General features: G+C 44.9%; 1 protein-coding gene across 2 annotated transcripts in view; it reads right to left on the reverse strand.

The window, feature by feature from the left end:
• LOC126336280 (zinc finger protein 879-like) overlaps positions 1-17325 on the reverse strand; it is a 357886-nt gene that overhangs the window by 44038 nt on the left and 296523 nt on the right. For both annotated transcript variants that reach the window (XM_049999798.1, XM_049999799.1), the window contains one exon: positions 761-925. In XM_049999798.1, coding sequence (XP_049855755.1) covers positions 761-925 — 165 coding nt within the window. The remainder of the gene's footprint in view (positions 1-760; positions 926-17325) is intronic.

Here is a 17325-nt window from a genome sequence, read left to right on the forward strand (position 1 = left end):
AAATATGTCTACAGAAGAATGAGTTGTCTTCAGTCCAAAGACTAGTTTGATGGAGCTTTCCAGGCTACTCTATCCTGTGAAAGCCTCTTTATCTCCAAATAACTTCTGCAACCTACATCCTTCTGAATCTGCTCATTGTATTCATCTCTTTGTCTCACTCTACAATCCCCCCCCCCCCCCGCCCCCCCCTCTCTCAAACACACACACACACACACACACACACACACACACACACACACACACACACAATCTTCCCTCCAGTACTAAACTGGTGGTCCACTGATGTCTCACAACATGTCGTGTCAACTGACCCATACTTCCAGTCAGGTTGTGCCACAAACTTCTGTTCTCTCCAGTTGTTCCCAGTACTTCCTTGTTAGTTACGTGATCTACCCATATAATCCTCAGCATTCTTCTGTGGCAATACATTCCAAAGCTATTACTGTCTTCTCTTCTAAGCTGTTTATCATCCATGTTTCATTTCCTTACATGGCTACACTCCACACAAATACCTTAAGAAAAGACTTACTAACACTTAAATCTATATTCAATGTTAACAAATTTCTGTTCTTTAGAAATACTTTTCTAGCAATTGTCATTCTACATTTTATATCCTCTCTACCTCAGACATCATCAGTTAGTTTGCCGCCCAAATAGCAAAACTCGTCTACTACTCTTAAGTATCTTGTTTCCTAATTTTGTTCCCCAGCATCACCTAATTTAATTCCACTACGTTCCATTACCCATTGATATTACTCACCTGGTAAGTACGGGTAGTGCTTCTGTTGGTATTTAAGGCATTAGGGTCATCACTGTTCCGGTGACGCCTCTTCATGTGCTTATTGTAGTTTGCCCAATTTGTGAACTCTCGCCTGCACTCCTGACAGCTGTATGGCCTCTCCCCCGTGTGCTGCCGCCTGTGCACCTGCATGCAATTAAGATTCACAAAGTGTGTACCAAGTTTCATTTATGCAAACCCTTTAAGTGACAATATACTTTTTTCCAGCACATCAATGAAATAAATGTCAGCATGTACTCTTTTGGAATAGTAATGAATAGAACTGCTCAATCTATTATATATTTCTCAGTCCATCATAAGCTACTGGGTAGCAAATATTTATACCAATGTATCATGAGAATAAAAATTACACATGGTAGTTCCCATTGTACATACATTTACCAGTGTGGATTGACAGCATTTTTACTAATCTTTGAAAAGAGGAGGAGCAGAATTAAGAGCAAAATAAAAATACTGTTATCACAGAATGTTCTGGCACTCACAATTCAGCCTGTGGGCAACTGACACAGATTAAGCTGATCTCGAGATACCCAAACAGAATCCATATCATTGCGAATATAAGCCACCGACGCTGCTCTGTAATTGTTTCTATTTCATATTTTATAAAACATTCACAATGAGCCCATTTTGGCATATTGCCATCATCAGGTGCTCTGTAAATACGTAAGTTAGCAAAGGTCTTAATATAACGGCCTGTAACTACGACCGGAAAAGTTATAATACATTGTTACGTGCTTTTACTTTACAGTAATATTGTTGCTGTCATATCGTCACGGTCGTGTCCTGTCTTTTTTAGAATTATTATTTCTCCTTAGATGCACACTGGAAATGTATATCTGATTTTAGTTGGTTTCCATGTATGCTATTCTTTTGACTGCCTGCAAAGGTAGTACATGCTTTTGCCTATTGAGGCCGGTGACAGTGAAACAGACTGCCACCAGTGCCTGATAGTTTACTACATGTACACAAGCTACTACTGAACACTGCACGTGAACTGGCACTTTGGTGTTGCACACTTATAATGGTAGACAGTTTGTGTGTGGTGTTGAATGCTCTGTTTAAAGTTCCAAATATCGAGTGCCAAATAACAGTTTTAGTTGCACTAGAGCTAGAGTTCTGCACAGATGGACATGTCCATGGATATCCACACAGTAATTACCTAGTGGATAAAAGCTTGTTTGGCTATAGACATAAGCAAGGTATACTTACAGATATCTATAATAAATAATAATAATAATAATAATAATAATAATAATAATTACACTCTGGTTAAAAGAGAGACAACAATTAAATGTGCTTCCTATTGCTGTTCTAACAGCTATTGCGTCTGAGTAATTAGTTTTTCTTTTGCAATAAAATGACTAAATTATGCAATTATCAAAAGATGCCACAAAGTGACACTTATGCTGTTCTAGTGCAAGCGATTCTTTGGAATCTTTGGCCCACAGTCTGACTCCTGTCTGAGATTTACATATAACATAAATAATGTTTCGCATAAAATCATGGAATCTATAAATGTTTCTGTTACTATAGTGTGGAAAGATCTGGAATAAACTTCACTAGTTTCACACTTGTACAGCTACAGGATGCCATCTGAATACACAATGTTTCTTTTAAGTATATTTAAATAAAGAGTATAATACAATGCTTGCTAGAATGAGAAATGAAGCATGTTGACATGCTTTTAACATACATATTATAAACAAGGTATGTGACTAACATTTAACAATATGCAAAATATGATGATGGAATTCATTCGACTTCCAAATGTTGCAAAAATACTCCACAGAAAGTTTCAAAAATCAGAATCTTTCAAAAAATCCATTTCAGTAATTAGGATATTATTACAATTTATGGAATGTTCTGGTAATATGACAATGCAGTTACAATTTGACTATACTTTCTAATTTTATGACACGTATATACAATGTTTGTTGATAAAATGTTAAAAAATGGATATGAAATTTCTTTTCAGCATGAAGCCTATAACATAATTGAGGCAAAAATGTTCTGAGGCAGCCTTAGATGCAGAAAAACTTAGAATTCGAGTGTAGCTTTCAGGAGACAAAAATTCAGATAGGCACAAGTCTCTCATACTGATTGGGTTAAAATGTTTCACAAAACTTTAATGTCCACAGATGCAAATGTGAGAGTGATGTCACTAATATTTCTCTTATTCTTGCAGATGTTTGGTGGTAGCATTACTATCCTTTTAACTTTGAAGGTAAATAACATTTCATTACATTTCGTTCATCACTGTCAAAGCACAATATTTTGCAATTATAAATGTACTAACATAAAACTTCTTCATTGGAGATAACATGGTATTTTCACAGTAATATATTTGTGGGGACACAAGCTCTATGGACTTCTGTCCCCAAGAATATAGCTGCAAAAACAGTATCTCTGGACCTTGGACAGTGTATTCTGAGATGCCAAGTGTTTAAGTTGAATCTGTCCATACAAGGTGTGTAAATAAATATTGTGTGTATGAATCAGTAATGTTGACAGTCATTACACATCATGAACATCATGTGTATTACCCAAATCCAACATTGGTGAGCCCGAGTTTTTTGACGACTGTGCCGCGACATTTTCATGTGACACATTGCTCCACATCCAACCAACACGAGAATCCAACACTTTGCTGACATGGATCCTATATACACTGACAGTTAGCCAGCTGTAGTCAATAACAGCAAGTGTTGTGGGTGTTTATCTAACAACTTTCAGTGTTACAAGACGGAAATTGCAATACTTCTGTGTTTAATATCCGCACAACAATACAACCATTGTCACATCATCGCACACATAAAGACTATGATATTGAACTTCCATTAACTACAATGACTTTAACGAACACTGAAAATAATGCTACGAGTGCTTATGTGGACACTAGCCTCGTCAGACTATATAACGAAGGGACAATGACAATCGGTGGTAGTGAAGAATGGCACTACCCTTCCACTCCCAGCATTTTTGAGTGCAGTATTCCAGTTGATATACGTAGGTTGGAACTTGAATAGTGGCAACACTGCTGTAGAGACACTATGCAATGGTATCTAATATTGTCGCTGATAGCACACATTGTTGACATATTTACCTAACCTCTGAGCAAATGGACTCGCCCGTCCCACGTCACCAGCATGCGCACAAGCAAGGGAAACACAGTCACTTGTGAGCAAGTGGTCTGACACTATGTTTTCAAAATGGACACAATGGTGTTGGAGCAAAATTGAACGTGCCAGAGGTCGTACTGCATGACAGTGTCATCAAGATCCTCAAGTGGTGTGTGGGGAATCAGCACTGCCGTACAGAACGGGGAATCAGCACTGCCGTACAGAACCGTGGCACGTTGGGTAAAAGCCTTCAATGAAGGTCGGAACACTGTGGTAGACATGCATCGGGCAGGTCATCCTAGTATCTCTGAAGAAGAAGTGCATGCTGTTGCCACATTACCTGAAGGAACCCCTGGGCATGTGAAAAATTGCATCATGATGGGTTCCGCAGGAACTGACGGAAATGCAGAAATGGATGTGTTACAACGCTACTTGGAGCACTATGAGCACCAAGGAGGGGCTTTCTTATGCCATATTGTAACACTGGATGAGATATGTGCCACATTGTATGAGCCAAAACTGAGTCGCCAATCCAACGAATGGCATAATTATGGGTTGCTGCAAAAGTCAAAAGTGTGTCAGAGCCCCAGTATGGTGAAAGTTATGGTGATTCTCGTGTACAACTGTGATGGTGTTATGCTAACGCATTACGTTCCTCCGTGGCAGACCATCGATGCACAGTATTACTGTTCGTTGTTGAAGCATCATCTGCGACCAACTTTGCAAAGGAAGTGGCGACACTTTCTATGCAACCCACCCATCATTTTGGACAACAATGCGTGAGTGAATACACTGCAAGCTGTGGCTGCTCTGTTCGGTTGATGGGACTTGTAAGTACTGTACCATCCACCATACTCCCCAGACTTAAGTCTATGGGAGCCTTTATATTTTATGAAGTAACGGCTTTTTCATGAGATGAGAAAACATTTTATTTTCCAAGCACAGATCAAAAACTAACAAGAATAAACAACTCGTAACCAAGCCAACTACGTCAAAGATAAATATCTATAAGCTGCAGCTTTCACCCGCTGTTTTTGGCGTGGATACATGACGTCGCCATATCAGCCCCCCTCCTTTTTTGAAACCGGGTGCACCAGGTATGTGGGGAAACTTGCACTTGATTTTTCTACCAGCTCTCTTGAAAACATCTGGTGCAGGCAATGGCTGCTCCTGTTCTGCACTTGCTGCTTCGTTGTCCTCTTCTGAAACCGAGGGCTCGGCGAGACTATCTGCTGTTTCTTTGGCCTCCATGTTTGACGGTGGTTTTGCAGACCGAGGAAGGAGTGTACCCTCTTTGGTGTAAGCAGGTTTAAGCCGCTCAATTGAGACTGTCTCTTCTTTATCATCCTCATCGATTTTGAAGCTGTGGCTTCCTCTTGTGATTACACTGAATGGTCCAGAGTAAGGCGAAACAAGCGGCGGGCACACCGTATCATCCCTAAGCCACACGAAGGATGTTGCTTGCAGATCTTTATGTACAAACACTTTCCGGTCTCCATGTCTGACAGGGTTAGTGGGTTTGATGTTTCTCATTCTAATGCTGAGTTGTCTCGCGAATTGCGTGCATAGCTCAGGGGCGAACGGCTGTGTAGATGCTGGAACAATAAATTCTCCGGGAACCCTCAATTGCTCGCCATAAACCAATTCTGCGAAAGAGCATTGTAAGTCCTCCTTCACGGCCGTTATCAATCCGAGTAGGACCAGCGGTAGTGCTTCAGGCCACGAAGTGGAACTACACATTAATGCAGCTTTGAGCGTGCGGTGTAGTCGTTCCACCATTCCATTACTAGATGGATGATAGCTTGTGGTGCGTAGGTGGTTGCACCCGTACAGTAGTAAAAGTTCATTGAAAAGTGGGCTTTCAAACTGCCTTTTGCGATCTGTTGTTATGTTTTGTGGAACGCCAAACCTGGAGAACCATGAATGCAACAGTGTATTTGCAACTGACTCCGCAGAAATGTCTTGTATTACAATTACTTCTGACCACCTGGTAAAACGATCAATGATTGTGAGCAAATAGCGTTGATCTGAAGAGCATGATAGCGGGCCCACAATGTCCACATGTATATGTGAAAATCTTGCAGATGGTGTTGGGAAGTCAGCAATAGGTGAAAAGACATGTCTGCTGATTTTATTATGCTGGCATGTTAGGCATGCACGTGCCCATGCGCGACAATCTTTTTGTATTCCAGGCCACACTACTTTGGAGGAAACTAACTTGGCTATAGCTCGTACTCCTGGATGTGATAGATTATGTAGTGCATTATAAATCTCGCGACTATATTGTTCTGGTATGTAAGGTCGCTCCTTTCCTTTTGCTACATCACACCAAATTCCGTCTGGAACATTTGGGACAGACACACGTCTGAGCTGCAGTGCAGTTCTCTGTTCCACTATTAGACGGCACAAGAAAGGATCTTCTCGTTGTTTAGACGCTTACTCCGTCCAACGAACTGAATTTAAACTGGCACAATTCCTAGACAGGCAATCTGCGACCAGGTTGTCTTTTCCTGAAATGTGACACACATCAGTTGTGAACTGTGCAATGTACTCGACTTGCCTGCCCTGCCGTGGTGAATTGAGCTCTGTGTCTTGTTGAAATATAGCTACTAACGGCTTGTGATTGGTAAAAATTGCAAAGTGCCTCCCTTAGACAGACGTGCGAAAATGCTTTATTGCTAAGTAAATAGCAAGCAACTCACGGTCAATAGCACTCCATTTTTGCTGCTGTCGAGTCAGGTTTTTAGAGAAAAATGTGGGCGGCTGCCATCTGCCATCAACTGCTGTAGCGCTGCACCCACTGCTGTTTGGCTCGCATCAACCATGAGCGCTAAAGGAGGGCTCAATCTTGGATGTCCCAGTAGTGTTGCCCAAGAAAGACATTTCTTTAAGTCATGGAAAGCTGCTTCAGCATCTGGACTCCATGGAATTTTACGATTTCCTGTTGTATTTTTACCTGCAAGTAAAGTTGTGAGTGGCTCTTGGGCGGCAGCTAATTTAGGTAAGTGACGTCTGTAATAGTTGAGCATGCATAAAAATCTGCGATGTCCTTTGTAAGTTGTGGGAAGGGGCATCTGTTGTACTGCTTCAACCCGCTCAGGCAAAGGTGACAGGCCTGCTGCTGAAACCAAATGTCCCAGGAACTTAACCTCGCGTTTTGCAAACGTGCACTTTGTTTCATTAATAATTATGCCATACTCTGTCAGACAGCGGAAAAGCTGCCGCAGATGTTCGACATGCTGATATACAGAACAAGAAAATACTACAATGTCATCCATATAACAAAATACGAATGGTAATTCTTGAAGCACCTCATGCATGAATCTTTGCCATGTTTGGGCAGCATTTCTGAGGCCAAATAGCATAAAATTGTACTCAAACAAACAGAATGTTGTGATAACTGCTGTTTTCTTAATGTCAGATGGAGCCATGGGAATCGGGGAAAATGCTTTGGCGCAATCAATCACACTAAATATTTTGGCATTGCTAATCGTACTGTTAAAATCAGTCACACTGGGTACTGGGTAGCGGTCGGGAATTGTGCAGGCATTGAGTGCCCTGTAGTCTCCACATACTCTCCATGAATTGTCTTTTTTACGGGCCATGTGAATTGGAGATGCCCATGAACTATCAGACCTACTTACAATACCTGTTTTTAGAAGTCTGTCGAACTCAGCTTGCGCCGCGAGCAGCTTCTCTGGAGGCAGATGGTGTGATTGGTTGACTACAGATACCATGGCGTTTTCACCTCTTTGAATCACACTATGACTCGGGCGCCTATGTTGTTGTTGATGAACGTTAGTGCCCTTTAATGCCCGCCTTTTAAGTTTGGGTAGCTGCAGGGTTGAATACATTGACGGGCAGTGTTACCGAAGCATCTGTGGTATCAGCACCATTAATCTGTCAAATCCTGTTGGATAGCATTTCTTCATCTTTTCCAACTGCGACTTCGTAGCTACTGGTGGTGCGAAGTTACTTGCATGTTGAGTTTTGCCACTTGTGCTGCCAGCTGCTGTATGGTGGGTTCGGTCGATGAGCACAGCTCTTGGGAAGTATTATTGCATGTTCCTGGCTCACTGACATCAGATTCCATCACACTACACATTCTTGGGCCTCTATCCTGGCTGTAGTTGAATACGGAACACGCAGAAACTTCGGTTAACGTGTTTGAGATGGTGTCTGCCTTTTTTGCTAAGACTTGCAATGGTAAGTCTGTTTCTGCTGCGATGACGGCACGGATGTTGGCAGGAAGTTTACGAAGCCATATTATATGTAAAGACTCTTCAGGTAGGAGTTCCGGGCCGGCTAATGTACGTAAGGCTTTGAGTACTTGTGACGGAGTCTTGTCGCCCAAATCTTCGTATGCGAAAATTTTTTGTAGTTGCAAATCTGGTGACAACATATAATGCTGTATGAGAGCTTCCTTTGGCACAAAGTAATTTTGTTGCAACAAGGTTTCTTCTACTTGCTCTTTCACTTCTAAATTTAGATGTGAAACCACTATATTAAATTTGTCAATGCTGTTAGACACCCCACACTGCCGAAATATGCATTCAGTGTGCGTGAACCAAAGCTGGGGGCGCGTCGGCCAGAACGCGGAAAGCTGAACATTTCCGTGTCGCGCGCAGGTACTCCCATCTTTTGCATTAACATCTGTCATTCCGTTTTGTGGCAAATCAAAGGGCATGGACCGCGATCCTTGGTCGAACAGACTGTAGTCTTCAATCTTGATTCCACTGCCCCATGCTTTTGTCTCTGAATTCATTATTCTCAACGGTATATATATTTTCTTTATGCTTCTGCTACGATTTTTCAGGGTCACCACTATGGGAGCCTTTATATTTTATGAAGTAACAGCTTTTTCATGAGATGAGAAAACATTTTATTTTACAAGCACAGATCAAAAACTAACAAGAATAAACAACTCGTAACCAAGCCAACTACGGCAAAGATAAATATCTATCAGCAGCAGCTTTCACCCGCTGTTTTTGGCACAGTGGATATATGACGTCGCCACAAGTCCTTCTGACTTTGATTTGATTTCAAAGATGAATGAACCACTTCGTGTCATTCGTTTCAGAACTGTTCCAGAGATTCAATAGGCAATAGATCGCTCCATTCACACCATCAACAGAACAGGTTCTGCTAATAGTATATTATGCCTTCCACATTGCTGGCAATGGGTTCTACAAAATGCTGGTGACTAGTTTGAAGGACAGTAATAGGTGCAAACATGTAACTCTTTTGTATCAGTTGTGAATAAATAGTTGCTACTATTAAAGTTCCAACCCTCTTACATTCAGCTAGTACTAATGCTACTCGCACGTCTCCCTATGAACCGAGTATCATTACTGAGATATCAGGGATTGACAGGTTACCAACCACAGTGGCGTAACAAATGCCGAACTATCAGTGACAACAAACAAACAAGCAGATCGGTGTATTTGGTGGTCTCAGGGAGAGATAATGCCAGTTCACAGTGATTTTGAACAGAATGGCATATTCCTGCAAACTGCTTTCACTCTCACACATCACGCAGGTGACATTATGGCAGCTGCACCGTGTACCACAGTACACCTTGGGCGTGATGTCAAGGCCACGCCACTGCACCGCTACCCATACTCTAGCTTGCACCGGCATATGCTGATGCCCGCCACGTGCTGGTATGGACACACAACACAATTGTTTTACCGTGACCACACATCAACAGCTACCAGGATGCCAAAACAGACACATCAACAGCACTATGACCACAAGATGAATATCAAGTTCAAAACAAACATCACTGCTGCACCTACAGTGAACCCCATACCATGCGGGTCAACAATTGGCCACGAATTTATCCAGGTAACGATGATTACAAGACATGTTGCTGATCCTATGGGCACAATGCATGGATCTCCCATGCCACAATGGCCTACGTTCGACTGTGACTTCACCCCACCTACCGTGATGCACGTTATGACCGAGGTGGGCAATTCCGACTTACTCGCTATGCCGTCCACGCTGCACGCTATGTTTCGTTACACCAATGCCACCGCGGCAACTGCAATGGCTGCGAGGCGACTAATGGAACAGTGTACACAAAGGACACGCAGACGAACACCATCAGAAAACTGTGAAACCTAACAGAACTGTATTTCTCCGCAGTCTGCAGATGCCTCCATACATCACAGGGGTGATGGCACACAGATATCAGCTGCACCGCAACACTGGCCACTCCAAGGGTGTAACATCACCACCTGGCCAGCCATGCTGCATGCCGAACCACAGCTCCATTCACAATATCACACCACACCATGCCGACAGGTACAACAAAGAGTGGCCATCTGTCATCCAGCCACCAAAGTCAGTCCGAGCAATGCCGTGCAACTACTGCATGCTGGAAACTAATTGGGACCAACACAAAACAACCACTATGGGAACCACTCACCCTCTATCAAATTCCACCTGCCGCCCATTCACACAGACTCACCAGATGTGTGGTTTGCTTTATGCAAATGTATGAGGAGGGCAGCTAGGATTGCTGACGACCAGAGCGAGCCGTTAATACTTCTCAACCGTGTCAGTGAACAGTGGATCTCGTCAGTGATCTACTGATAAATACTCCAACTGCGCACAAGTATGAGATAGTGAAGTCACTAATATTGCAATGATTATCACGCACACTGGAGCAACAACTACACCTCACCATAAATGAGAAGACGATGGGCAACGACACGTCATCGGCATTAAGTGTAAAATGCGCCAGATTAACAACCTAGCACCAGACTGGGCCCTATTGTCATTATGGTTACTCAAGCTCCCAGAGCAAATAGAGACAGCAGTTCTAGTACAAGCAGACACACCACTGGCCAATAGGATACTGGCACTCGCATGGCTCCGGACACTGATCAGTGCCAGGACACCTATCTGTGACCGCCACGCCTGCGACGAATAGGGTGCACAACAGACAAGGAGAGCAGCAGTGGCACACACAGTGCAAAACACTGCATGCAGATCCAGGGAAACCTCCTCCTCCTCCTCCTCCTCCCCCCCCCCCCCCTTCACCCGTAACTGGACCCTCGGCTAACTTCAGGCCACAAATGCTGCAGTGCATCAACAATCACGTCGCACAGACTCAGTTCCTGCAGGAAATCGACAAAAAAGGAAGACAGCTGATCCCTGGTCAGCCACAAAACAGCACAGCCAAATTAAAACAACAAGCGACTATATTGGTTTCACGCGCGGTTCAGCGCCAATGCACACCACTGCCGACAGCCGTGTGGCTACCCAAACTACACTGGTGGACAGGCGCACACCAGCCCGCCTCCCCACAGCAAGTTGTTTCTACTGGCAATACCACAGCACATAACACGCCACACACACGAGCAGATGGCATGCAACTGTTTGTTTACAACTGCCGGCTACATCAGTACCTGCCGGTCGATATGGGCGCAGACATCAGCACACTACCCCCACATCCCAAAACACGAGATTACAAGCCCTCAACCATACAACTCCAAACGGCAAATGACACAAAAACACTGGTAATGGGGACAACCTCCGCGACACTCTAGCTACACGACCACACACCATGCCCACGGACTTTCTTTGGAGCTGAAACAGTGGAACTATTGCTCGGAGTGGACTTCCTCTGTCATTACCATCTCATCCCAGACCTCACAAGGGCTCTGTTATTACAAGGTGATGGACAACACCCTACAAGACCCTTCCCCTCCACTGCTAGACTTGGAGAACGCAGCGGATCTTGCATTACAATGTGCAACACTGTGCAATGAACTTGACAAAAAAATTACGGCCTACACGAACATCTACAAAGAGAACAACAAAACACATACAGAGAACTAGCAGCTATGCAGCCACCATTACGAACTGGACAGCCAACTACAATGAATCTGGCAGCGACTACAGATCACCTGATGCACCCGACAGCCGCAGGATAGCTGCACAACCAGTAGCATGGATACACAGGTGTCTATTATACTTGGTGATGCAGCTCTCACAAGCAGGATGAACAGTGACAGTGTTTCTGTTCTCGCGAGCTGATCACTCACCGACAAGGATACCACCTCTGTGGACAGGTTAGACAACAGGATTCCTTCTCCTGGACCATCCCTATCAATCAAAACAGTTAGCATAGTTATGGACGGCACCATCCACAGAATTAATACCACTGCCTGTATGCCATCACCACCACCACCACCACCACCACCTAGCCCCCACAAACGCAAGGCGGCCATAGCAGCCATTGAAGAACTTTTGCAGGATGCTTCATTCAGACCTTCCAACAGTGCATGGGCATCAGCTATCACTATATGGCTAAAGATAGATGGTTCATGGTGCCTCTATGGCAACTACTGGTACCTCAATGCCAGAACAATTATTGTCTTGAATATCCGAGATTTCACACGTGAGTTGGCAGGGGCAACCATCTTTAGTGTAATGGACTGTAAAAGAACGTACTCCCACATACGTATGGAGGAGATTCACAAAACAGCCATTATCTCTCCATTCAGTTCACATAAATTCTTATTCAAGCTGTTTGGGTTGAAAAACGCTGCACAAACATGGCAAAGATTCATTGATGTTTTTCAATGTGCCACGTGGTTACTGCTATATATAAGATTTAATTATATTCTCAAAATCCACAGAGGAACACGTACGACACCTGCATGGAGTATACGAAAAGCTGTCACAACACGGGATAGAAATTAATACTGACAAATACCACCTGTGACAGCCTTGTGTCATGTTCTTCAGCCTTCCAATCAACCCAACAGGCATACGGTCCACACAGGGCAAAATTGAGTAGATTACTAACTGTTCCCCTCTCATAAATTGCCAAGAACTACGTAAATTGTCTACTGACAACACCTACTCTAGGCAGCTGAAACTCTTACTTCCCATCACAGAAGCTCTATGGAGGAAAAATACATTGGTGAAGAGGAAGCTAACATGGAAAGTGCCAGGGATGACACAACCTCTCCGTTTTCTCTTAAGGGAACTGACATACTGTCAAAGGAGGTGGTCGACCTTTGACCGCAAACTGCTAGCCATGTACAAAGCAGTGTGCTACTCCTGCAATGATACTGAAGGGAGACCACTTACTATACCATCAAGCATTAGCTGACGCAGTAAAGAACCCATCTGCCACTGCCACACCACCAGGTTTAGGCACTTGGACCACATCTCGCAGTTCACAACAGACATTCACCACATGCTCGGAGTGGACAATATGGTTGTGGACTACCTGTCCCACCTAGTGGCCGTGACCAATTAAATGGATTTCGATAATCTTGTGGACGCAAAGGCAACAGATACAGACCTGGAACGATTCTTGTCAGACGGCAACACAGGATTACAACTACGACAATGCCCAGTGCTTGAAACCAACTAGTTTGATGCAACGTGTCAACTTGGAGGCAATGAACTTTTGTCCCTGCCAACTATTGCTGAACAACATTCAACTTGCTCCATAACTTAGCTCACCCTGGAGTGCACACCGCAATGAAATTAGTTTCGGAGCGTTACATATGGTCGAATACAAAGAGGGATTGTGCCACTTGGACATGAGTGTGCATTCCTTGCCAGAGCGCGAAAACAGGATGACACAACGACAGGTGTTGGGGAACTTCCCTGTCCAGAAGAGCCATTTTTGACGTGCTCATATAGATTTAGTAGGGCCACTACCTGAATCAAACAGATTTAGTTATATCCTATCAGTCATCAACCGAATGACTCAGTCGGTGGAGGCTGCTCCGCTGAGGGACATATCAACAGAGACAGTGGTGAGATCATTTATCAGCCAACGGATAGCGGGATTTGGCTGCCCTGAACGCTAACAACCGATCAGGGCAGACAATTCATATCAACAATGTTTACAGAACTGTACCACCTCTCTGGCTGCCACCGATTTCAAATCACAGCCTACCTACAATCCACAGTCAAATGGCCTAGTGGAGTGGTGGCACCGTATGCTGTAAACAGCACTGGTGTGCCACGATAACGAATGGTCAGAGATGCTATCCTGGGTGCTGCTGGGTATCAGAACGGCCCACAAAGATGACCTCGATGCCTTGCTAGTGTTGATCGTCTACAGTGAAGCAATTCGTGTCCTGCTGTAATTTGTCACACAGACAATGGACGAAGGCAATGAGGACCTCCCAGACCTTGTATGATGGGTCAGAGAATGGACACGCAGCATCAGAGTCCCACTGCCTTCAAATCACACAACAACCACTGTACTCGTAGAGGGGGGGGGGGCCTACAGACTTGCACTCATGTAATGCTACGCACAGATGTCATCGAGCCAGAGCTGTACCCAGCATACAGTGGACCGTATAAAGTACTAAGACCAGGACCCGACACATTCAAAATCATGATAGCTGGCAAACAAACTACTGCGTCTTTTGATAGACGGAAGACAGTGTGGACTTGGGCAGAGATGTTGGGGAAGTCCCTTTGATCTCACACCACAACGCAACCCCCTTTTCCGTCACAGTCGATGTCAATCACTACCTTCCAGAAAATGTCAGTGTCTCTAAATGACACGATGATCGTGGTATCTGCCACATACGAAAATCGACAGGTCAGCAACAGCATGGTGTCGCAATCATTGTACCACTCCACACTGATACTACAGTCAGTCGATACAGCTGCACTCTTATCTACACTATCCAGGGATGGCATCCTACAAGTGTCAACCCCAGACTACAATGTGGACAGGATCACGTACAATCACCAGTGGACGACCTAACGATAGCACCTCCACTACCACCTACTCGGCCAGTACCGATGTCATAAACCGGCAGACCACACCGCAACACAACATAAAAGAGCACACCGCAATACAACTTCAGCACTCCAGCCATTGGGGGAGGAGTCCTATGGGGACACAAGCTCTACTGCCTTCCATCCCCAAGAATATCGCTGCAAAAACAGTGTCTCTGGACCTCGGACAGAGTGTTCTGAGATGCCAAGTGTTTTAAGTTGTACCTGTCCATATAATGCATGTAACTAAATATCGTGTACGTGAATCGGTAATGCCGACAGTCATTACACATCACGAACACTGTGTTCGTTACCCAAATCCTACACACTCATTTCCCAACATATGAGTTCTTTTATTTCAATATTTTCTTAAAACCGCACCTTAATGGATTACACTGTATTTCTAAATTTTCACTTACTTCAAAGAAAGCTGATTTCATTTTAACTGCTGCTGTGCAGCCTTTGACATGTACTATTTCTTTCAAGATCTTTTATTTTAGTCTAATGCCATACCGTGGGTCTCTCTATCTAGGATCATCGCCAGATCTAAAAGTCTCGTGTAGTTCTTGGTATGCACTTTGCTCGGCCAGGTATCACACAGAATTTTGTGGTGGACACAACATAGCGAAACAGAAAAATGAGTGGGCATCATTATTGGTACAGATCACCTCCTTTTTGCTTTGTTCATTTTAGTATTGCTTAAATTGCGTTAGGTGGATACAGCACATTTTGTGCACCTGGAACAACCTCAACTGAATGTACCAAGTCATAGGTGAAAGTATGGTGCAATATTAAGGACCAGCTGAGATTTGGACCAGGCATCAGTTACATAAGGTAATGCATATTTTGCCAAGGAACAGATTTACATAAAAAGCAAACCAAACAATTACTATGTGAAAGACAATAGGCTTCGTGGTGGAACTAATGAGAGAATATACACTCCTGGAAATTGAAATAAGAACACCGTGAATTCATTGTCCCAGGAAGGGGAAACTTTATTGACACATTCCTGGGGTCAGATGCATCACATGATCACACTGACAGAACCACAGGCACATAGACACAGGCAACAGAGCATGCACAATGTCGGCACTAGTACAGTGTATATCCACCTTTTGCAGCAATGCAGGCTGCTATTCTCCCATGGAGATGATCGTAGATATGCTGGATGTAGTCCTGTGGAACGGCTTGCCATGCCATTTCCACCTGGCGCCTCAGTTGGACCAGCGTTCGTGCTGGACGTGCAGACCGCCTGAGACGACGCTTCATCCAGTCCCAAACATGCTCAATGGGGGACAGATCCGGAGATCTTGCTGGCCAGGGTAGTTGACTTACACCTTCTAGAGCACGTTGGGTGGCACGGGATACATGTGGACGTGCATTGTCCTGTTGGAACAGCAAGTTCCCCTGCCGGTCTAGGAATGGTAGAACGATGGGTTCGATGAGGGTTTGGATGTACCGTGCACTATTCAGTGTCCCCTCGACGATCACCAGAGGTGTACAGCCAGTGTAGGAGATCGCTCCCCACACCATGATGCCGGGTGTTGGCCCTGTGTGCCTCGGTCGTATGCAGTCCTGATTGTGGCGCTCACCTGCACGGCACCAAACACGCATATGACCATCATTGGCACCAAGTCAGAAGTGACTCTCATCGCTGAAGACGACACGTCTCCATTCGTCCCTCCATTCATGCCTGTCGCGACACCACTGGAGGCGGGCTGCACAATGTTGGGGCGTGAGCGGAAGACGGCCTAACGGTGTGTGGGACTGTAGCCCAGCTTCATGGAGACGGTTGCGAACGGTCCTCGCCGATACCCCAGGAGTAACAGTGTCCCTAATTTGCTGGGAAGTGGCGGTGCGGTCCCCTACGGCACTGCGTAGGATCCTACGGTCTTGGCGTGCATCCGTGCGTCGCTGCGGTCCGGTCCCAGGTCGACGGGCACATGCACTTTCCGCCGACCACTGGCGACAACATCGATGTACTGTGGAGACCTCACGCCCCACGTGTTGAGCAATTCGGCGGTACGTCCATCCGGCCTCCCGCATGCCCACTATACACCCTTGCTCAAAGTCCGTCAACTGCACATACGGTTCACGTCCACGCTGTCGCGGCATGCTACCAGAGTTAAAGACTGCGATGGAGCTCCGTATGCCACGGCAAACTGGCTGACACTGACGGCGGCGGTGCACAAATGCTGCGCAGCTAGCGCCATTCGACGGCCAACACCGCGGTTCCTGGTGTGTCCGCTGTGCCGTGCGTGTGATCATTGCTTGTACAGCCCTCTCGCAGTGTCCGGAGCAAGTATGGTGGCTCTGACACACCGGTGTCAATGTGTTCTTTTTTCCATTTCCAGGAGTGTATATAATAGTAGACACATGTGACACTACAAGAAAGGGAACATTTAATCTTAACACAGTAGCAAGTGCTGTCAACACAAACTTTTCCAAACTGCGCAGATGGGAGCTCTCCCTCTGTTCCCGTCACTACTCCGGTCTTCCACCTTCACCAGTCCCTGTCCTCCATCAACCTATCACCTTCCCTGCTCTCATTCCAGCAATACACATGCTTTCTATCCCACCGACACAACCACCACTTTTTATCCTTCTCCACTCCTCACCTCCTCCTCCTGCCCA

This window comes from Schistocerca gregaria, chromosome 2 (assembly GCF_023897955.1).
Source record: "Schistocerca gregaria isolate iqSchGreg1 chromosome 2, iqSchGreg1.2, whole genome shotgun sequence".
NCBI classification, from domain to species: domain Eukaryota; kingdom Metazoa; phylum Arthropoda; class Insecta; order Orthoptera; family Acrididae; genus Schistocerca; species Schistocerca gregaria.